The sequence below is a fragment of the Papio anubis genome, chromosome 2, assembly GCF_008728515.1.
Source record: "Papio anubis isolate 15944 chromosome 2, Panubis1.0, whole genome shotgun sequence".
Classification (NCBI taxonomy): domain Eukaryota; kingdom Metazoa; phylum Chordata; class Mammalia; order Primates; family Cercopithecidae; genus Papio; species Papio anubis.
The window spans coordinates 160038852-160063104 of NC_044977.1; the positions used below are offsets into that span (position 1 = coordinate 160038852).

At 35.8% G+C, this 24253-nt stretch overlaps 1 protein-coding gene and 1 non-coding gene across 3 annotated transcripts in view; both read left to right on the plus strand.

Annotated features, from left to right (window-relative positions):
- MRPL3 (mitochondrial ribosomal protein L3) overlaps window positions 1-24253 on the plus strand; it is a 43863-nt gene that overhangs the window by 15207 nt on the left and 4403 nt on the right. For both annotated transcript variants that reach the window (XM_009201716.3, XM_009201715.3), the window contains exons 6-9: window positions 419-479; window positions 17148-17256; window positions 18724-18801; window positions 20314-20391. In XM_009201716.3, the coding sequence (XP_009199980.3) occupies window positions 419-479; window positions 17148-17256; window positions 18724-18801; window positions 20314-20391 (326 nt within the window). The remainder of the gene's footprint in view (window positions 1-418; window positions 480-17147; window positions 17257-18723; window positions 18802-20313; window positions 20392-24253) is intronic.
- Window positions 9116-9252, plus strand: LOC116274014. Its single transcript, XR_004182497.1, has one exon. It is a non-coding gene; the product is annotated as a small nucleolar RNA SNORA58 (small nucleolar RNA).

Below are 24253 nucleotides of genomic sequence, written 5' to 3' on the forward strand. Positions count from 1 at the left end.
TTCAAGTAATTGTTTCCTGTTTGTCCAGTGGGTACAAGATATTTAATGAAGCCCCAACAATTTTTAGTTATTCTTGTTTTTGTTTTCCCAATGTGAAAACAAGAAATATATCTTAATTTAATATACTATTCACTAAAACAACCAAGAATCATCACATTTATGTGTTTGACAGCAAGAACACTGTGTTGTCATTGGGATCTCTCATTTCAAACAGCACCACTTTTGGTCTCTGTGAAGTCAGTCAAAAGACACGTTTGTTGAATAATTTCATTGTTTGGATGTTTCTAATTGCAGAAGAGAATCTCTTACCATTTTGAAATCAGATAGCTCGAAGCCTTCCTGGATATAGTTTATATTGCATAAAGTTGTTTCTGTGCTGTCAAATTTCATATTGATTTTTCATTTTCTTTTCATAAAGGCACTCCTCTTTATGCTGCTCACTTTCGTCCAGGACAGTATGTGGATGTCACAGCCAAAACGTAGGTCCTCATAGCGAGTTCTCTTTTCCTTTTGTTTTCATCTATTAAAAGAGAACAGAGTAAGTGAAAGAAGTACAGTCTTTCAAGTCAGTGAATAAAGGATAAATATATTTCTCATTCTGAATTCAAATCTTTAATGCTACCTACGATACTGGTTTTTAAATTGTGCCAAATTAATTGTATGTAAACTGTTCATATCAGGTTATAGCTTTTTATTTATTTGTTTTTTTATTATACTTTTAAGTTCTAGGGTACATGTGCACAACATGCAGGTTTGATACATAGGTATACATGTTCCATGTTGGTTTGCTGCACCCACCAACTCATCATTTACATTAGATATTTCTTCTAATGCTATCCCTCCCCCAGCCCCCCACCCCTAACAGGGTGTGGTGTGTGACGTTCCCCGCCCTGTGTCCAAGTGTTCTCATTGTTCAGTTCCCACCTATGAGTGAGAACATGCAGTGTTTGGTTTTTTGTCCTTGTGATAGTTTGCTGAGAATGATGGTTTCCAGCTTCCATGTCCCTGCAAAGGACATGAACTCATCCTTTTTTATGGCTGCTGCATAGTATTCCATGGTGTATATGTAACACATTTTCTTAATGCAGTCTGTCATTGATGGAAATTTGGGTTGGTTGCACATCTTTGCTATTGTGAATAGTGCCGCAATAAACGTATGTGTGCATGTGTCTTTATAGTAGCATGATTTATAATCCTTTGGATATATATCCAGTAATGGGATTGCTGGGTCAAATGGTATTTCTAGTTCTAGATCCTTGAGGAGTCACCACACTGTCTTCTACAATGGTTGAACTAGTTTACACTCCTACCAATAGTGTAAAAGTGTTCCTATTTCTCCACATCCTCTCCAGCATCTGTTGTTTCCTGACTTTTTAATGATCGCCATTCTAACTGGTGTGAGATGGTATCTCATTGTGGTTTTGATTTGCATTTCTCTGATGACCAGTGATGATGAGCATTTTTTCATGTGTCTGTTGGCTGCATAAATGTCTTCTTTTGAGAAGTGTCTGTTCATATCCTTTGCCCACTTTTTGATGGGGTTGTTTTTCTTTTGTAAATTTGTTTGAGTTCTTTGTAGATTCTGGATATTATCCCTTTGTCAGATGGGTAGATTGCAAAAATTTTTTTCCATTCTGTAGGTTGCCTGTTCACTCTGGTGGTAGTTTCTTTTGCCATGCCGAAGCTCTTTAGTTTAATTAGATTCCATTTGTCTGTTTTGGCTTTTGTTGCCATTGCTTTTGGTGTTTTAGTCATGAAGTCCTTGCCCATGCCTATGTCCTGAATGGTATCGCCTAGGTTTTCTTCTAGAGTTTTTATGGTTTTAGGTCTAACATTTAAGTCTTTAATCCATCTTGAATTAATTTTTGTATAAGGTGTAAGGAAGGGATCCAGTTTCAGCTTTCTACATATGGCTAGCCAGTTTTCCCAGCACCATTTATTAAATAGGGAATCCTTTCCCCATTTCTTGTTTTTGTCAGGTTTGTCAAAGATCAGATGTTTGTTTCTTCAACATAAATGATTATTTCATTTCTTTTGATGCCCCAGTTTTCTCCTTTTTGTTGTATGATAATTCTGCAGGGATTATTCTGACTAGAAACCCTCTGAAAAATATGCCATTGTTTACAGGTGCTCTGAGATAGGTTTGTAATCACAGAGACTGAACCAGAGCACCTTTTATCGAAAGCAACTGGGCAAGAGCTAATATCACTTTCCTTCACACAATTAAGATGCAGTCTTCCTAGTTTCAAATATAGGCCATTGCAGAAGCTGCTGGCTGCTTTAATAACCTTCATTTCGCTATTTAGAAATGAAATGTGGGATGGATTGGTGGTAAGGTGAGCCTTCTTTTTAGAGAGATTGTAAACCTGTCCTCATTTTTTTTCCTGCTTCCTGATTATCATGAACTTGTTCCTAGTTACAAGAACCCCTGAAATCGCTGGTTCCTTGGTAACTCTGTTTGCTTTCCTTTGGCAAGAACTCAAAATATTGGAGCTTTAAAAGCTTTGATTTGGTTACTTGGAGAAATATGTGTTGTAAATCAGATTATTTTGCTTGTTAATTTTTGAATTATTGCATATAAAATGCCACATAGTAATTTTGTTAATTTATACACAGTTAATGTTGTGTGAATTCCATTATGTATTTCATACAATATATGGAATATTCTTAGAAACCATGCAAAGTCAGAGGCCTTTGTTAACATTTGCCTTGTGGCTGGACTTGTGACTAACTTGGATTAGAGCCTGGCTTTTCAAATGCCTATCTTCAGTAAATGCTTTCATCTCATATGCTTCTGTTTGGTTTCCTTGGCTTCTTTAAAGTGATTTTTAAAACTTTAGCTGCCTTCTTGTAAGCATAAAGTAAAAGAGGAAAACTTTTTTTTGTTTTTCATAAGATCATTTTCATAGAAAACAAGATTGTGTATAGCCATGCACCAGCTTCAGGATTAAACAGCTTGTAAGAGTTGGGGGAATAACCAGCCCTGGAATTTAGAGTAGTGACAGTCAGCTCTGGAGAAGTGAGGACCTCCATTTGAGAAGATCACCACTGTTATATGGGCTACAGTACAAAAAGTTTAACTTTTACTGTATTAACAGTGGGGCAGGGTTTTCCTTGCTTGTGTGTGTGCATACCTTCATGAGGTATTTATTACTTACATGAGAATGAATTGGACTTTATTTGACCTTTTGCTAAATGTTACCAGTAACTATAGCTCTTGTAGCTGACATGTTATTATTGCTGTAAGGTGCTTTTAATTTTAAATGCTTGTAAATTTATAGGATTCGTTGTCCTTCTCATCTGAAACTGTTTTGAATTTCCTTTGAGTGCAGCATTGTATTCCCAGCTGCATACAGCCCTAGTTGCCGTTGCCTCTTCTCTCTTCTCTCTGCCACTGACTTCCCTGTGTTATATGTGTGTACCTGTACGCATGCATGTGCATGCATTTGCTTAACTTTTTTTTTCCTTTTTAAACTCCTCTATCTTCTTTCCTTAATGCATTTTGGAACTTTTTGGCACTATCTTCTGGATATTAATCCTGTTACAAGTGTGAACACGAGGGGAAAATACGTGCAGTGTCATGGTTAAGGGAGTGATGAAAGGACATGGATTTATAGGCTGGAGCAATGGTTCTGATGCTTGAGTGGGCTTTATAATCTCCTGGAGGTTTAGTTGAGCACAGATTGATGGACCCTACCCACGGAGCTTCTGATTCTGTCGGTCTGGGGTTAATACCTGAGAATTTGCATTTCTACCAAGTTTCCAGGTGGTATAGATGCTGCTGGTCCAGGAAGACACATTGAGAACCGCTGGACTGGAAAATAGAAGCTCATCAGTTAACCCACTTTTCCTCCTCACTCTTCTACCTAGCACAGAATTCAGATTGCCTTTCTTTCCTTAATTCTGCTTGAATTATAACATATAAACATCTGTTTAAAAGCAAGCTAGTTTAATGTAATTAAAATAACATTGCCAATGAAAGTGGGCCTGTTACATTTTAGTTAGCATAAAACTGAAAACTAGTCTGTTTAGTAATTAGCTTCATTATCTTTTCATTAGAAAAGAGAAAAATCTCAATCCCTAATTTTTTTATGTTTCTCGTTGTAATAATTAATTATATTTTAATTATTAATCTTCACTTATATTTTTAGTACTAGATTTCAATGTTTTTTACCTTATACCTTCAACTTTAATTGCTGAGTTAAATGTACTTTAGAAATAACGAAGAAAATTTTTTAAAGGAACAAACACTACATTTCAAGAAAATAGTGTTAGTAGAATCTGTCTACCTCAGGAATGAAATTGTCTGCAGACAGTTTTCTAAAAAGTGGCCAGTAACCAACAGTAAAGCTTCTTGAAGATATACTTACAATTTTTAAATGTTCCTTTTAAAATAAAATTGCATTAGGAAACTTGCTTACTTGAAAGATACATTGTGTTTACCTATACTAATGTTGGTTATAATTCTCTAGATAAATAGGTAAATTTACCAGTGTCATGTTAGGGTGTGAGGTGAATATATAATTTACCAGAATTCGTTTTAATTTTTACTTTTTTTTTTTTATTATACTTTAAGTTCTAGGGTACATGTACATAACATGTAGGTTTGTTACATATGTATACTTGTGCCATGTTGGCGTGCTGCACCCATCAACTCGTCATTTACATCAGGTATAACTCCTAATGCAATCCCTCTCCCCTCCCCTTTCCCATGATAGGCGCCAGTGTATGATGTTCCCCTTCCCGAGTCCACGTGATCTCATTGTTCAGTTCCCACCTGTGAGTGAGAACATGCGGTGTTTGGTTTTCTGTTCTTGCGATAGTTTGCTGAGAATGATGGTTTCCAGCTGCATCCATGTCCCTACAAGGGACACAAATTCATCCTTTTTTATGGCTGCATAGTATTCCATGGTGTATATGTGCCACATTTTCTTAATCCAGTCTGTCACTGATGGACATTTGGGTTGATTCCAAGTCTTTGCTATTGTGAATAGTGCCGCAATAAACACGTGTGCATGTGTCTTTATAGCAGCATGATTTATAATCCTTTGGGTATATACCCAGTAATGGGATGGCTGGGTCATATGGTACTTCTAGTTCTAGATCCTTGAGGAATCGCCATACTGTTTTCCATAATGGTTGAACTAGTTTACAATCCCACCAACACCAGAAGTAGTTCTTCATCAAAAGGATGGTAGAAGACAAATTTATTTAGATTGTATGAGGAAGATTTTTACATCTAATAAATAAAACTCCCTAGCAGAACATTTTTACATAGTTTTATTATACTATCAATAGATAATGAAGCCCAGTCTTTGAAATATGGCAGTTTATGTAATTCATTCCAAATAAAATCTTTAAAAGAGCATGTATCATGATGTCTTTTCTCCCTGCCCCTACCCTGGGTACATTTTTAAAGTTTATGTTCTTGTTCTATGGTAGCAATTATATTCCATTGTAACTTTTAATAGATGATGGTTTAGAGTCTAACATTTTCCCATTCTTTCAGTCTCAGTTTTGAAGAGGGAACTATAGATAATGTATAGATAGTGAGTAAGCTGAGGTATGACTGTTAATTCTACCCTCAGCATAGGATGTTTAGCCCATTTTTTTTCTGTTGAATTCTAGTGGTGCTTATTATAACTTGTTAAAAAAAAAAAAAAGGAGAATGAGAGAAGAATGAAACAAAGAACAAATAAAAAGAAAACTAAAGATACATTCTGCTGTGTTTAGGGAGCAGTGTTAGTATCTGCCTGAAATGACTTGAAGGACAGAGATGGTAGTGATGCAGTCATAATAGCATGGAGAGACACTTCCTGCTAGGTGTCGTGTTGATCTTTGAATTCATGACAGTGCATACCTGAAGTAATTTTTCTTCTGGTTATCTGTAATTTATTTATTTACTTAAAATTTGAAGTCAGATGACTTCAGGTACTTAAAATACCTTTTTCTTTCTGAAAGGATAATTTAAAAATCTTGTCTACAAGTCTGGGCTGATTAAAACAACTCATATTTTCAGGAATAATCTTACTACTTTAAAGTTGTCATTGCCCTTTTAAATTCTCATTACCTTCTGCTCTCAAAACAGAAAAATAACTACTTGATAATGTTATCATTAGTAATAAATTTTGGTTTTTTGTTTTTTTTTTTCTTGAGACGGAGTCTTGCTCTGTTGCCCAGGCTGGAGTGCAGTGGCGTGATCTCAGCTCACTGCAAGCTCCGCCTCCCGGGTTCATGCCATTTTCCTGCCTCAGCCTCCCGAGGAGCTGGGACTACAGGCGCCCGCCACCATGCCTGGCTAATTTTTTGTATTTTTAGTAGAGACGGAGTTTCACCGTTTTAGCCAGGATGGTCTCGATCTCCTGACCTCGTGATCCGCTTGCCTCAGCCTCCCAAAGTGCTGGGATTACAGGTGTGAGCCATCGCACCTGGCCAGTAATAAAAATTAAGGGGAGTGGGGTGGAGGAGATTAGGTATTGGAGCACCTTGGCACATTTACTGAGATTCAGTTAGTTTGGATTCTTTCATTCAGATACCAAAACGTGTAAAGAAGTATGTTGCCTATCAAAGTCTTAAAAGTGTTTAAACTGTCAACATGGGTTCTTAAAAGAGTAAGGACTTTGTGGGCTCTATACCTAGCCCAGTACACTGTTGAGTGGAGTGTCTACACACTGTCAGAAACTCTGCCCACAAGCTCATTGTTCTAACTGATAGATGTTGGTTGTAAACTCTGGAAGGAGAAAGCAAGGTATGTGCTGCCTTCAGGATACAATTGCTGTGCTGTCCTGTGTATTTTCAATTTTATTTCATTTTTAACAAATAACTTTATGTACAAGTTATTCAAAGCAGTGTGTTTTTAATGTATTAGTGAAACAGTTTTCAAGATGAGTGATTAAACTATAGAGAGAAATAATCTTTGTAAAAATTAATCCCCCTTAAATCAGTCAGAATGAATGTGTGGTTGGAGAGTGGTGTCTTGGGGTTTTATTTAGCTGTTTTGTTGGGTTAAAAATTTTATTAGTGGTCATCTATAATTGCCTCCCTATTTACAAAGCAGCACGTTTTTACTCAAGCTCAGCCAAATTAAGGCCTAATAAGAGACAATCTAGGGTGGTGGCTAAAAGCATGGGCCTTTCAGTAGCTCTGTGACCTAGATAACTTTCTTAATCTCTTTGCTGCTTCATTTTTCACATAAGAATAATTGTAAATGTACTTCATAGCCATATTACAAAGATTGAATGACAGTGCATAGAAAGCTCTTAGATCAAAGCCTGGCACATAATAAGTAAATGCTCAGAAGTATTAGCTACTATCACTATTATTAATGTTGCTGCTTTGTAATTTGTTTCAATTTTAAAAAGACAGATCTGTGTTTTCCTGAATAGAAAATATCTTTCGAAATGAATAGAAAACATGACATTATTAGGAATTCAATTCTCGTGTTTTCTAATACATTAAGTTTTGCCTTACTTTATATTTTATGTAACGAAGTAGTAGCTTTACAAAACACTCTAGATAATTTTAAGATCACATACTATCTGTTGTATCTGGAATTTACAGAGTAATGAGGATGCCCTTGAAATGGCTTCATGCCTCTCTGATTTGCTGGAATATTTTAATATTTTTCTTCTAATCTATTTCTTGAGAGGCACTATGACCTGGGTTGAAAGCGTGGCTGGATGCTTCCATTTACCAGCAATTTGATTTTGGGCAAGTGGCTTAACTTGTGGGGATTTGGTTATCTTTAACCTGAGGGTCTGAGACTAAATGGTTTCTAAGGTTTCTTTCAATTCTAAAAATCTATTTCCAAAAAATAATTCCTCAGTTTTCGAAATGGCATAACTCACCCTTATCTGCACTAATGAAGAAATAATACACGACAGTAGATTCATAGCTCATGACAATATGGCTTTCTAATCTGTTGAAGAACATTATATGGCTGAAGACCTTCAGAAAATATATGTCCTTTCATGATATTGTAGAATTGTTTATTTGTGTTTTGTTTTATGAGAAGAACAAATATGCCCAGGACAGCAAATGTGGTGTTCTGGGTTTATTTAGTGCAGTTGGGAAATTGAAGGAATCACTGCACATTTGGCTGTTTGTACTATTAAATGAGCTAGATTTGATGTCAGAAAAGCCATAAGCAGTGCACTCCTCGCACTCTTGTTGATAAAAATGTTCCCAGATATTGATGGGAGGTTTATGGTTTTTAGACAGAAATCATATACCTGCATTTCAGGTCATGCTGTCACAAATTTGTCCTCAAGAGTTACAGCTATACCGATATTCCATGCCACTTTCTAACTATATGTGAATGGAACACAAAGCAACTGGAACTGACTTGTGGGCTCAGCAGCTGTTCATCACTAATCAAGTAGGTTTAGACAGCAACACTGAATTGGGTAGAAATTGACTCCCACACTTTACAGGGATCTTCAGTAAAGATGCTATGTGGAAATGGAAGTAAGTAGGAAACATCTGGGGAAGTTTGCTGAAATGAGGAGAAGCTATAGTAAAAGATTAAAATGTTTGTGCCATATTAGTTCATCATGAGTTAAAAGCTAATTCTGAGGGAGATTGTCAACTAGCTAATAAGCCTTTTATATACGTGTAATATATTTTGGCAAAAATTGTTCTTTTTTGTTTATTGGAATTTTTTGTTTTAAAACTAAGAACATTTGGACAGTTTGAATCTAAAGCATAATAAAGTATTATAGCCTACCAGAATTTCTTTTGATGTTGATTTAGACATTTTGCTTTTATATTCAGTAATACTGTATCACAGTTAAAAGATTTCGTCTTAATTCTGATCTGTTTTAGTGGTTCATTTCAGCTCAGTCTTGATTTTAGCTAGAAACGCAGGTGAATCTCCATTTTCCTGTGAATCTCCATTTTACCATAACAGAGAAGCTGATTTTTAAACCAGTAATTTCTTCACCTTCCCACCCCCACTTCTATTTATTGAATTTTAAAAATGTAGCCTGATTTTGGTGTATTCTTAAAGAAGTCAAGTGTCCTTTTTCCATTTGGTACACAGTTACTGGTGTTTTGAGTGATATATGTACAAGTCTCTTAAACATCTTACAGCATAAAGAGAGAAAGTTAATTTGGAGGGCATACTAGTAGACCTTGCCTGACTGTGCTCATGGCCAGGCAGGGGGGACAGTGTATGCAAGAATAATTTGGAGTTCCTGCCAGCTCTAACCAGCTTCATCAGTGGCTGGATAAATTGCAGGACTCTAAACATTTCCCTGAAGAAAAAAAGAAAACTTAATTTGGAAATGGTTCTAATTGAAAAACCTCTGCTTAGAGTATGGATTTTGATTTTTAAAAAATAAAAATCAGATATTTTGGGCTGGGCATAGTGGCTTACACCTGTAATCCCAGCACTTTGGGAAGCCAGAGTGGACAGATCACTCGAGGCCAGGAGTTTGAGACCAGCCTGACCAACATAGCGAAACTTCATCTCTACTAAAAAGACAAAAAATTGGCCATGGTAGCAGGTGCTGCTTGGGAGGCTGAGGCATGAGAATTGCTTGAACCTGGGAGGCGGGGGTTGCAGTGAGCCAAGATCACACCACTGTACTCCATCCAGCCTGGTAAACAGAGTGAGAGTCTGTCTCAAAAAAAAAAAAAAAAACCTGAATGTTTTACAGGTGATGCAACTTGATAATAAATACTTGGTGGTTTTTTCATGGCAATAGTGGAAAGATGGACAACGTAGTACAAAGGGTATTTGAGGCAGAGGGAACAAAATGAACAAAGGCATGGAAGAGTGGCTTATTTAGGGACTTACGGAGTAATCTGCTATGACTAAGATTTTTCAGTGTTTGGAAGTCAGGTTGGATCCAGTTATAAAAAGCCTTATATATTCTAACCTAAAAATATTACTGGGGAACCATCTAAGTTTGTTTGCTTGTTTTTGTTTCTTAAAGCAGAGTACAAATTTATTTGATTAGATTACCACCTTGGGAATTTTGCTCTAGTGGCTGTGAAGGATAACTTGAAGAAAGAGGGATGTTTGGTTTGTTTTGGAAACACTGTAAGTGAATGGCTGAGGTACTTCCAGTTGGATATGGTTGGTACATCTGTAGAATGGGATCGTAGCAGAATTCTTGCCAGAGTGCAAGGTTGTGGAGCTCCAGCTTATTACTAATAGCTTCAGGGGTCAACAAACTTTTTCTCAAAGAATGGGAAGTAAGTATCTTAGGTTTGCAGACATTATGTTCTCTCTTGCATGTGAGAGAACTAACTTATTCTGCCATTGCAGCTCTAAATTAGAGATAGGCAATATGTAAATTAGTGTGCATGACTCTATCCCAATAAAACTTTATTTATAAAAACATACAGCCAGCACAGGCCATTTTGCCAATCCCTCTTTTTAAACCTTAGTGAGAAGAGAATCAGAGGCAGCAAGAGGAAAGAAATTTCTCAAAGAATATTATGGAAGCAGGAAAATAGGGAGGAAATGATGACAATGGAAAGGGATGGGATGTTAAGGGGTAGAGGAAAACCCTGTGGAGAGATTCTATTTTAAAAGAGCCTATGGAAATCTAAACACTAATGTTAAGAAATTACTAAATTTTTTAGGTCATGATAATGGTATTGTGGTTTTGTTCTTTAAAAGTATTCTTATCTTTTAGAGATCTGTACTGAAATATTTGTGAATGAAATGATAGGGTATCTGGAGTTTGCCTCACAATAATCTATTGGAGTTGTCAGGAGAGAGAAACAGATGAAAAAAAATAGGCCTTGAGTCAATAATTGTTTGACACTGGGTGATGGATACATAGGGATTTATTGAGTTAATCTCTCTGCTCCTGAATATTCCTTAAAACTTCCAAAATAAAAAGCTGTTTTAGTAAAAGACTTGGATTTGGGATTTGGGGATTAACCTCAGAGTGAATTCCAAAGAGTAATTGGAGAGAAAGATGGATTGCAGAGAGTGAATGGTAGATGAGAGAAGGAGAAGCAGTTTGTGTTCCATTGAAGAGGAGGAAGGATATGAAGGGAAAAGAAGGTAGGAGAATCCAGTGACTTCTCAAGGGAGAGACTTAGGGGATGGGAATTTTAGAGGAAGTTCTCAGAGGGCACAGAATGAATGGGTTTAAAAGCAGGTATATGGTCACTGTTTACCTTATGGACATTTCATTTTATCCCCGTGGACAAGTATATCTAGAATCATGCAAGGAAAGGCAGTTTCCCACAAAGTAAAGAAATACATGACAGATTTATATTAAAACCTGTGTGTCTGCTGGTAGACGTTTGGGCATTTGTCACAGTATAGCAAGGGAATGCAATTTTCATAGTAAGAATCTCTAGAGATTTATAGAATTCAGTGGGAAGCATTAAATTGTGCATTCCCTTCTGCAGGATTATTAGCCATACCTTTAAGCTTCTCCTCTTTTCTTCAAACCATCTTTTCAAACTAAAAGGCATGCCCATTATACAATAATCGGAAACTATAGGACATAAGAAAGGAGACTTAATCCCCTGTCTTCCCAGGACACAGCTATAGCCAGTAACAAATTTTACTCTGACGTCTCTAGACAGGGCACTAGGGCTAAATAATACACAGTTTCTACCCTTCGTGCACTGAAAGTGTACTAAGGGGAAATGGACTGAGAAGCAAGGACAATAATGTTTCCTGGATTAAATGATACATCTGAATTTCTGTATTTTAGTGTAGATACTCTAAATAAAATACATCTTTTGTGTCTTTTTAATTTTCAAATATATCTCACTAAAATTGGGATCTCTATGTTCTTTCCACTTTAAGCTTTCCTTTATTTGATTTTTTTCTGCTATCATTAATTAAAAACTACAGCAGAAAAGGGGTAAGGGATATAAAACATAAAGTATATTGTATATTATTTTTAGTAAAATGAAGATTTTATTTTGTATGACCTATGAAAACCTTATATTTGAAATGTGTCTGGCTATGCTAAGGATAGATTAATTCATTTCTTGCTTTTGTTTTATTTTTGTTCTCAAGTTGAGTGACAACTGAGAGTAGTATAAATACCTGTACCTCCCATGGATCAACAGGTACACTCTGTTCTCCCTAATCTGAATTCAGCCAATAATTTGTCCTGTTATTTGTGTTCTATTCTTTTGTTTAAAAGTTACTGAAGAGGTTCTCATTGTACACAGTATAACCACATGATGTATTCTAGAGCTGGATTGAAAAGCAATCTGTAATTAGCCAACAGATAATTAGCACTTTCAGGATACCACTTTTATCTTATAATTATTTACTCTTAAAATGAGCTAAATTATCTTCTGTAGTTCACCTGGCATGTGTTCTATTGGTGCATGCCTTCACACTCTCTTTTTAAGTAAGAGATCATCAGTTTAAGAACACAAAAGTACCAGTAAACTTTCTACCAAGAATGGCCAATGTAACATGTTCATTTAGATTAGTGTTGCCAGCCTCTCTCTCCTTTTTTCTTTGAAGTGTTGTTTGCCAAATGATATGGTACGTTCAGATTACTCTTTAGGTATTTCCTTTTCACTTTTAAATTGCCAAGCACTGTACTTTTCAATTATATTCTAAAATTCAATGTTAAATGGAAACATTTGTTAAATTTCTGAAGCATAATTTCAGTTAAGTATTTGATTATTCTCTTCTTAGATGTTAATCAGTTTACATAACTAAATAGTGGGTTTTTATTTAATATGTGTTATGTTTTAGCTCTTTGATCAGATATACACATTATTTTGAGTTTTCACATAAAAAAATTATATACACACTGTTCATGGGCTTAATGTGAAGAATGTGGTGTAAGCTACTTTTAACTTATAAAAGTAACTTTTGACCTATGATTTGATAGTATTCACCTGTTAAGTTGTACATATAATGTATCATTTTTGTTTTTAAGTTTGAGGTCTCACTATGTTAGCCAGGCTGGCCTCCCCTGACCTCAAGCAGCCCTCTCACCTCAGCTTCCCAAAGTGCTGGGATTACAGGCGTGTACCACCGCACCCAGCCTTATCCTTATTTTTAGAGTGCATTTTTGATGTATCGAAAACAAACTGTATTATTCGTGTAGGCTTTCTTCAATCCAGTGCTCTCTGATAATTGCTTGTTCATAGCAAAGTCCTTGTGGAAATAAGTTTGTTTTTATAATCTTTTTCTCTTTGTCCTCTTTGTAAATGACCTGAACAGTACACTATATAATAATAGCTAACATTGGTGGAGTTAGGGAATACTCTGTTAAAAATATGTTGATGTTTTATCTAGTGAAAGGTGAAAAAAATCTTCATTTTAAGAGTATATAAAAATATGTCACATGCCTGGCATGGTGGCTCACACCTGTAATCCCAATACTTTGGGAGGCCCAGCTGGGAGGATCACTCAAGACTAGAAGTTTGAGACCAGCCTAAGCAACAAAGCAAGACCCCTCTATCTACCAAAAAAATTAAAAATTAGTTGAGTGTGCTGGCATGCACCTGTAGTCTGTAGTCCTAGCCACTCACAAGGCTGAGACAGGAGGATTGCTTGAGCCCAGAAGTTTAAGACTGCAGTGAGTTATCACTGTACCACTGCACTCCAGCCTGGTTGGCAGAGTAAGACCCTGTCTCTTTAAAAAAAAAAAAAAAAAATTTAAAGTCTAGTACAGTCTTACAGTTTTTTTCTAGTCTTTTCATTGTGTCCTTTGTACTGATATATTCAAAGACAAATTTTATTTTTAATTGACACATTGCAGTTGTATTTATGGGGTACAAGTTGATGTTTTAATATGTGCGTATATTGTGTAATGATCAAATTAGGGTAGTTACGGTACCTGTTACTTCATGCATTTATCATTTTTTGTGGTGAGAACATTTAAAAACCTTCCTAGCTATTTTGTAATATATAATAATTTACTGTTAACCATAGATACCCTAGTGTACCATAGAACACCAGAACTTAATCCTTCTATCTAATTGTAGCTTGGTACCTATTAACCAACCTTTCCCCATCCTCCTCATTCCCATCCTCATCCTCTCCCCAGTCTCTGGGTAATCACTGTTACACTCTCTATTTCTATGATAGCAACATTTTTTAGAGTCCACATGTGAGTGAGATCAACATTATTTATCTTTCTGTGTCTGGTATATTTCACTTAATATAATGTCCTCCAGTTTCATTAACATTGTTGCCAATGGCAGGATTTTATTTTTTATGACAGAATCATGTTCCATTGTGTATATGTGCCACATTTTCTTTATCCATTTGTCTGTTGTTGGACACTTAGATTGATTCTGTATCTTGGCTCTTGTGAGTAGTGCTCAATAAATATAAGATATCTCTTCAACATACTGATTTCATGTCCTTTGGATATCTACCCCATAGTGGGATTGCTCGATCATATGGTCTTCGTATTTTTAATGTTTTGAGGGATGCTTCCGTACTGTTTTCCATAGGCACTATACTAATTTATATCCCCACTAACAGTGTATGTGTTCTCTTGTCCACATTCTCACCAATGCTTCGTTTTCTTTTGTCTTTTTGACAGTAGCCATTCTAACTGGAATAAGATGGTATCTCATTGTGATTTTGATTTGCATTTCCCTGATAATTAGTGGTTTTGAACATTTTCATATACCTGTTGGCCATTTCTTTGTCTCCTTTTGAGAAATGTATTAAGATATTTTGCTCATTTTTTAATTGGGTTATTTGGGTTTTTTTAGTTGAGTTCCTTTGCAGTTATTTTAGTTGTTTTTTTGTTTTGTTTTGTTTTGTTTTTGCAGTTCTTTTAGTATGTATTTTAGATATCTCTTGTCAGATGTAGTTTGCAAATGTTTTCTCCCATTCCGTAGGTTGTCTCTTTGCTTTGTTTCTTTTGCTGTGCAAAAAACTTTTGAGTTTGATGTAATGTGTCTTTTCTTTTGCTGCCTGTGCTTTGAGGTCTCATTTAAAAATACTTGCCCAGCCCAGTATTGTGAAGCATTTCCCCTATATTTTCTTCTAGTAGTTTCATACTTTTTTTTTTCATTACGTCTTTAATCCATTTTGAATTGATTTTTGCATATGGTGAGAGAGAGGGGTCTAACCTCATTACATATGGGTATTCAAGTTTTCCAGCACCATTTATAGAACAGACTGTCTTTCCCCAATGCATTCCCCAATTCATTTTGACCTTTGTCAAAAATGAATTGACCATGATGTGTGAATTTATTTCTGGGTCCTCTGTTCTATTCCATTGTTCTGTGTGTCTGTTTTTATGCCAGTAGCATGCTCTTTGGGCTCTTATAGCTTTGTGTAGTATGTTTTGAAGTCAAGTAGTGTGATGTCTCCAGCTTTTTTATTCTTACTCAGGATTGCTTTGGCTATTCAGTGTCTTTTGTGGTTCCATATGAATTCTAGGATTATTTTTTCTATTTCCATGAAGAGTGTCATTGGTATTTTGATAGAGGTTGCATTAAATCTGTAGACCACTTTCTATAGTATGGCCATTTTAGCAATTCTTCCAGTTCATGAACAGGGGATATCTTTCCATTTACCCACATCCTCTGCAGTTTCTTTCATCATTATTTTATCATTTTCAGTGTAGAAATCTTTCACTTCCATTATTACGTTTATTCCTGGTTATTTATTTTTTCGTAGCTATTGGAAATGGAATTGATTTCTTGATTTTTTTTTTCAAATAGTTCACTATTAGTATATAGAAACACTACCAATTTTATACTTTAATTTTATATCCTGCAACTTTACTGAATTTATTCTAACACTTTTTTGGTGGAGTCTAGGATTTCCTATATATACCATCTGCAAATGGGACAACTTTACTTTCTCCTTTACAATTTGGATACCTTTTATTTCTTTATCTTGCCTAATTGCTGTAAGACTTCTAGCAGTGTTGAATGGAAGTGGTGAAAGTGGGCATACTTGTCTTGTTCCTGATCTTAGGGGAATAGCTGAAAGCATAACATCAGTATGTTTGTCATATGGCCTTTGTTGTTTCAAGCTACATACCTTCTATACCTAATATATTGAGCATTTCAGAAACAAACTTTAATAATGCTTGAGCTTTAGTTTTGTTTGCTTTCTACCTGGATCATGGGGTGTTCTTCTAAGTTAACAGAATTTGAAAATAGAGTGATTTCATTTTAAAAGGAGATTTTAGATAGTAAGAAATTATTACTCTCTGATTTTATTTCTCCATTTGTTTCTTCTCAACCCTGAGATGAAGATCCTTCTGATATCTTCTAAAATAAAATTTGTTCAGCATTTAGAGCATTATTTTTTTCTATTTAGTCCTCTATTATACTAGTACTTTTTACTGCCTAACACATTATCCTAAAACTTAATAGCTTAAAGTAAAAAAACATTTATTATCTCAGTTTTCTGTGCTCAGCAATCCCATTATAACTTAGCTGGATGCCTCTGACTTGGGGTCTCTCCCAAGGCTGCAGTCAGGTATCACCCAGGGCTGTAGTCATGTCAGGGTTCTAATTGGGGAGAATCTGTCTTCATACCCACTAATAGGCCATTGGTGGACCTCAGCTCCTTCGTTAATAGCTGGAGACATCCTTGCGGCTTGTCTCTCCATAGGACAGTTTACACTAACTGTGGAAGTTGGCTTCCTTCAGAGCCTGGCAAGCAAGAGAGTACCAAGATGGAAGCTACAGTCTCTTTGTAACCAAATCTCAGAAGTGACATCTCATCACTTTTGCCATATTTTATTTATTAGAAGCAAGGGACTAGGTTCACCCAAATTCAAGGGGAGGGAATTAAGCAAGAGCATGAGTACCAGGAGGTGGTGATCTTTGGGTTCCATCTTAATGGCTGCTTGCCATATCTGTTATAAGTACTTTGAAACTTCTAGAACTTTTCCATTTTTACTGTGTCATCTTCACAGGATTAGGATGATAAAACTCCTGTTCAGATAAAATTCCCTGTGCTTAGCTTGCTGGTGTCTCACAATCTTGAATTAATCATTTTATATAGAATTAGACTCCAGGAAGGGATGCAGACCAGGACAGAGATAAAGGAATGTTTATTTGCAGTTTTACTTGTATAGCCTTTTCTAGTTATTTAGATAAGAAGCTTTGTTAAAACTCTAACAAGAAACTGTACAGTTGGTACTAGAAAGTGTACAATTGGGAATAGTCTATGCTCTTTTCATTATGTAAATTCTAACGTTTGTTTTGTTCAGTATTGGTAAAGGTTTTCAAGGAGTCATGAAAAGATGGGGATTTAAAGGCCAGCCTGCTACACATGGTCAAACGAAAACCCACAGGAGACCTGGAGCTATTTCAACTGGTGTGAGTATAACTAGTGAAGCTCTTTTTAATGCTAAATATTCAACTTCTGCACATGTAGTCCTCAGTCCATCCTTGATATGAAGTCACATAATTTTAGTCTGACACCAGGGGGCTCCAAGTACTTGTCACACTTTTATGGATCCTTGCCCCTCACTCATTTCCCAGAGCCAGACTAGAATTAGTTATATTCCACAAGGTTAGCTGAGCATCTGTAGTTTGACTGTATATACCCTGAGTCTAAATTTAAAAGGTACTTTGTGCAAATGTTGAATTCAGTTTGTCTTTTGAATTAGTATCAGTTAGCAATTCTGAAATAATTTTCTGTGAATTGTAGGATTGAGCAGATAAGTAAATATATTGATAATGGAGCTAGGTTTCTCACTATTGGAAAAGGGCATTAAAGTTTGAAAATGGGAAAATTAAAATGAACCCTATAGTGTTGAATTCAAACTATAAGTATGCATATAACTGCTTGGTGGGGGAGGGGAATGCCTGCATGCACACAAGGGAAAATGTAACACAGAGAAATAGAGGGATGTGTGTGTGTGTATATGCCTTAGTTCTGTCTTCTGGAACATTGTAGTCATGTATAATGGAATATATTTGTAGAATGAATAAGAGTGATACTTAGTCTATAATACCCAGAATTGTCTTTTAAGCCTATTGGTTACATATTAAACATATCTAATGCCATGATGAGGTATTTATCTAATGCCATGTTGATAAGTAACCAATATGTTGGTTACATATTAAACATATCTAATGCCATGATGAAGTTTCACCTGTTATTGTGAGAGCAGCTGATGGAAAAGTGTTTATATTCTGAGAATTCATGTATTGTAAGAAGCTGTTCCATTTTAGTCGTAATTCAGATTTGCTTCTTTAGATACAGAACTATCATCCATTATCAGAGCCAAAATCAGAGACTGTGTGAAGCTGTTAGATTTATATAAATCAGAGAAAACCAGGGCTAGACAAACCGAGTATTCCGATAACTAACTCTGTCCTTTAATATTTTGATCAAGGAAAGTAACATCTAATGCAAAGAGGAGTAGGACCATCCCAGCACCAGTGATATGGATGAAGTCCTTTAAGTCAGTTAATGCAGAAGATGAGTTCAAAACAGGCCTGGCAGTCCATTTTTTTCTTTGAATGATGTGTCGGTGTGTCTGTATGCCCTTGTCCTTTTTTAATTCTTACCCAGTATTAGGTCAGTTGTTACTGAGTTTTTCTCCTAAATCTGTTTCTTAGTCTGTATTTATTTTGTCAGTCTAGTCTCATTTAGAAAAGAAATCCTCTAGGAGTAAATATGTCTAAATCCATATTTAGTTCCTTACTGGTACCTAGCCGAATAGGGGAAAAATAAAACATTTTAATAATTTATATTTTTAGTTTGCATTGTGGTTTGATCAGTTCTGTTTAAAATTGATAGTACTTAAAACTGTTAACTTTAGTTTTCTCATTTAGGATATTGGCAGAGTCTGGCCTGGAACTAAAATGCCTGGAAAAATGGGAAACATATATAGGACAGCGTTTGGACTGAAAGTAAGTTTTACAAGTGGTTCTTTTTAGGAGCAGCTAAATTGTCTAAATGCAAAGGCAGCAGAATATGTATTTAATCTGTGTCTATGTACCATTGTTCTAATAGGCTTTAAAATTACTGAGGAAAAGAGGATACATGAATTGTGTGTGTGTGTGTACACTCTAGTTGTAGTCATAGTGGTAGTAATGGTAGTGTATATTTCAAGCCATGAAAAGTGCAGTCATTAAAGAGACAAAATTAGTAGTCCTCTCTTGGACCTGGAAGATTTTTACAAGATATTGTTGCATGAAAAAACTAAGTTTCAGAGCATTCACTATAATACTCTTTATTGATTAAAAGATTGAACAAAAGCTCTGTACATATGTATGTTGCTGTGCCATCATATAATCACAGAAGAGTGGAAGGGTATATACCAGGTTCTTGGATTATATATCAGATGTGTGTGTGTGGAAGTGGATGTAGGTAAGGAGAAGGAGAGTGGGAGACAATCAAAATAGGAGGAAACAATAGCACTACAAAAGAATTGTGATATACGTCCGTTTTTATAAAAAATATTTATGTGTATTTAAGAGAAGTTGGATTCAATCTCTACCAATGAGAAATGTATCTAAGTAAAACTGAGTTATACTATAATGGATGCTGTATAACTATATTTCTGTTAAGCAACTAATGTTTGTATTTGTTTGCCTATATGTTTTAAAGTGTGGAAAGTACAAAGAAGAAAATAAGCCACCCATGAGAACAGTACCCAAAGACAATTACTGGAAACATTTTGGTGCATATCCTCCCAGTCTCTATTCTGGATACGTTTTATGTATAAATTTTGACCAGGAGAAGTTTTCAAATTTTGTATAATTAAACCTAAGATTTTTTTACCCCTTCTATTACAATTATACCCATCAGAGACCATCTATTTGCTATATTTTCATCGTGTGTGTGATTTCAATTTCTGTAATATTTAATATTTATTCATTATTAGATAGGAGCCATGGGTCAAACTTGATTTCTTCTCCAAATATTTTATTTTCTCAGTACTATTTTTTGACCAATCATTCTCTCCCATTTATTAAGCTTTTTCTCCACATGAAGGTCTTTTGAGGACCATCTACTCAGTCTCCTTACTTTAGAAATTAGAATCAGTGAGGTCGCAGCTTCTCCAGCCTGTAGGTACAGCAAGCTAGTATTAACTAAAAATTAAATTAAATTAAAATTCCACTTGTTATTGTTAATGGTGCCAACAGAGTCCTTTGAGATATCCAAATAGTCTTGATCATTCAGTCACAGAGATCTCTATTTAAAATGAGAGTTTTCTACTACTTCCATAAGATATATCTGCTGTGGTCTTCTATTACAAGTCATCCATAGGACTTGAAGTTTTTCAATTCTTATTCAACATTCTGAAGTACTGATAAGATTATTTACTTTATAAGCAACTTCCATCCTTAGCTTTTAATAACATTGTTTGTTTTAATACAAGTATATCCTAAAATTTTTGGTTTTATTTCATGCTTTAGGTGTGGAGAATAAACACAAAGCACAACATAATCTATGTAAATGGCTCTGTACCTGGACATAAAAATTGCTTAGTAAAGGTAAGTATAAGTGTCTTCTTTTTTTTTCCTTTTTTTTTTGTTTCTTACTCGCAAGCTGACAAGTTACTGTCTTTATGTTCTATTGTTTATGTGTGTGGATATTTGCCGTAAAGTCTCCTTTGACTCATATATGTGACTTATAAATAAATGGCTGTTTTTTCACATGTTCTCTACTGAATCTTTCTGCTTTTTAGTAGCACCTGAGTGAAAAAAATGCACAAGATAACCTGTATTCTATTTCTGTAAAACCAAGAACCTGTAAAAAGGGTAAAGCTGTGTATTAGTCCATCCTAATAGAATGGATGGACTCATAAAGAAATACCTGAGATTGGGTAATGTATGAATAAAAGAGGTTTAATTGGCTCGTGGTTCCACAGGCTGTACAGGAGGCATGGCTAGGGAGGCTTCAGGAAACTTACAATCATGGCAAAAGGGGAAGGAGAGACAGACATGTCTTACATGGCTGGAGCAGGAGGAAGAGAGGGAAGGGGGAGGTGCTACATATTTTTAAACAAGATCTTGTGAGAACTCACTGTCACGAGAACAGTAAGGGGGAAGTCTGCCCCCATGATCCAGTCGCTTCCCACCAGGCCCCTCTTCCAACATTGGGGATTACAATTTGACATGAGATTTGGGCGGAGACAAAAATCCAAACCGTATCAGGCCAGTAAGCAGAAAGATCTTCAGGAGTATGAGAAGGATATCTGGATAACTATTGCCAAAATAGCAGTATATCTTTGTCCTTCCCAAAGGAACATGTTAGCTTTTTTAAAGTGCCCCATCTACAAATGAATGGATAAAGAAAGAGTGTGTGTGTGTGTGTGTGTGTGTGTGTGTGTGTGTGTGTGTGTATGGCTGAAGAATATTCTAGAGAATACATACACACACTAAAATATTCTTCAGCCATAAAACAGAATAAATTGCTATTGTTTGTGGTGACGCGGATAAACCTGGAGGACATTATGTTAAGTGTAATAAACTAGGCACAGAAAGACAAATATTGTATCTCACTTTTATGTGGAATCTGAAAAAGTTGATTTCATAGAAGTAGAGAGCAGAATGGTTTTACCAGAGGCTGGGGGAAAATAGTGGGGAGGAGAGCTGGGGGAGGTGGTCTACAAGCACAGTTAGTTAAGAAGAATACATTCCGGTGTTCTGTTATATAGTAAGGTGACTGACTATAGCTAATAGTAATGTATATTTCAATATAGCTAGAAGACAGGATTTTGAATGTTATCACCACAAAGAAATGATACATGTTTAAAGTAATAGATTTGCTAGTTATCCTGATTTGATCATTATACAATGTATATATGTATTGAGACATCACACCATATCCCATATATATGTACAATTATGTGTCAATTATAAGTAAACCCTGCCCCCACTCCCCCCAAAAATGTTTTTTGACTTTTAAAAGAGTTACTTTGACAAACCAGGAAATACATGAGGTAAAAATTGGAATCATCAAAAGTGGTTAAAGGTAGCCATTTGAGGAGGAGCTTTTTTATCATTACTAGCACCATGCTCTGATTACATCTTTAAGTGTTTTTCTTTAAAAAAAAAAAAAAAAAAAAAAGTAAAAAATTTGTACGGATAGATACATTTTATTTATTTATTTTTTTTTTAATTTATTTATTATTATTATACTGTAAGTTGTAGGGTACATGTGCATAACGTGCAGGTTTGTTACATATGTATACTTGTGCCTTGTTGGTGTGCTGCACCCATCAACTCGTCATTTACATCAGGTATAACTCCAATGTAATCCCTCCCCTCCCCTCCTGGCATGATAGGGCTCCCGTGTGATGTTCCTTCCCGAAAGTCCAAGTGATCTTCATTGTTCAGTTCCCCACCTATGAGTGAGACACCATGTGTTTGGTTTTCTGTTCTGTGATAGTTTGATAAGAATGATGGATCGGCTGGGCAATCCATGTCCCTACAAAGGACACAAACTCATCCTTTTATGGCTGCATAGCATTCCATGGTGTATATAAAGCACATTTTCTTAATCCAATCTGTCACCGATGACATTTGGGTTGATTCCAAGTTCTTTGTTATTAGAATAGTGCTGCAATAACATACGTGCAGTGCATGTGTCTTTATAGTATAATTTATAATCCTTGGGTATATCCCCAGTAATGGATGACAATATATGGTACATCTGTTCTAGATCCTGAGGAATCACATACTGTTTTCCATATAATGGTTGAACTAGTTTACAATCCCACCAACAGTGTGTGTAAAAAGTAAGTTCCTATTTCTCCACATCCTTCCAGCACCTATGGTTGTTGTTTGGGACTTTTAATGATCATTTATTCTAACTGGTGTGAGATGAATGTATCTCATTGTGGTTTTGATTTGCATTTGATGGCCAGTGATATGAGCATTTTTCATGTGTTTGTTGGCTGTATGAATACCACCTTCTTTGAGAAATGTCTGTTCATATCCTTTGCCCACTTTTTGATGGGGTTGTTTGTTTTTCTTGTAAAATTAGTTTGAGTTCTTTTGTGTTCTGATATTAGCCCTTGTCAGATGAGTAGATTGCAAAAATTTTCTCCCATTCTGTAGGTTGCCTGTTCACTCTGGATGGTAGTTTCTTTTGTTGTGCAGCAGTTTCTTAGTTTAATGATCCCATTTGTCAATTTTGGCTTTTGCTGCCGTTGAGCTTTTGGTGTTTTAGACATGAAGTTCTTGCTCATGCCTATGTCCTGAATGGTACTACCCAGGTTTTCCCAGGATTTTATGGTATTAGGTCTAACATTTAGTCTCTTAATCCATCTTGAATTAATTTTCTGTGATATGAGTATAGGAAAGGATCCAGTTTCCTCTTAACTTTCTACTTTATGGCTACAATTTTCCCAGCACCATTTATTAAATAGGGAATCCTTTCCCCATTTCTTTGTTTCTTCAGGTTTGTCAAAGATCAGATGGCTGTAGATGTGTGGTATTATTTCTGGAGGACTCTGTTCTTGTTCCAGGCTATTTTGAGCATTCCTGCTTGGTACTCAGTACTATGCTGTTTGCTAATAGCCTTTGTAGTATAGTTTGAAGTCAGGTAGCCATGATTGCCTCCAGCTTGTTCTTTTTGACTTAGGGATTGTCTTGGGAGATGGGCTCTTTTTGGTTCCAGAACTTTAAAGCGTTTTTCCAATTCAGAAGAAACTCAATAGCTTGTTGATGGGGAGATGGGCATTACACCTATAAATACCTTTGGGCAGTATGGGCTTACTTTTCACGATATTGGATTCTTCCTATCCATGAGCATACAGGCGTTCTTCCATTTGTTTGTGTCCTCTTTTATTTCAGTGAGCAGTGGTTTGTAGTTGCCTTCCTTTGAAGAGGGGTCCTTACATCCCTTGTGTTGGATTCCTAGGTATTTTTATTCTCTTTGAAGCAATTAGAATGGAAGTTCATTCCCTGATTTGGCTCTGTTTGTCTTGTTACTGTGTGTATAAGAATGTTTATGGGAGCTTTTTGCAATATTAATTTTGTATCCTGAGACTTTTGCTGAAGTTGCTTATCAGCTTCTAAGGAGATTTTGGCTGAGACAATGTATGCTGAATATACAATCATGTCATCTTTTGTAAACAGGGACAATTTAATTTTTCTTTTTCTAACTGAATTCTGATTTCTTTCTCTCTGCCTAATTGCTCCTAGCCAGTCTTCTCCAACATTACTATGTTGAATAGGAGTGGTGAGAGAGGGCATCCCTGTCTTGTGCCAGTTTCAAGGAATTTTTCCAGTTTTTGCCCATTCAGTATGATATTGGCTGTGAGGAACCTTCTCTGACTTGGAACCTCTGACAAAATAAAAGATAAGCAGACGCTGCCAGCACACAACTGAAACGAAGTACAAATAT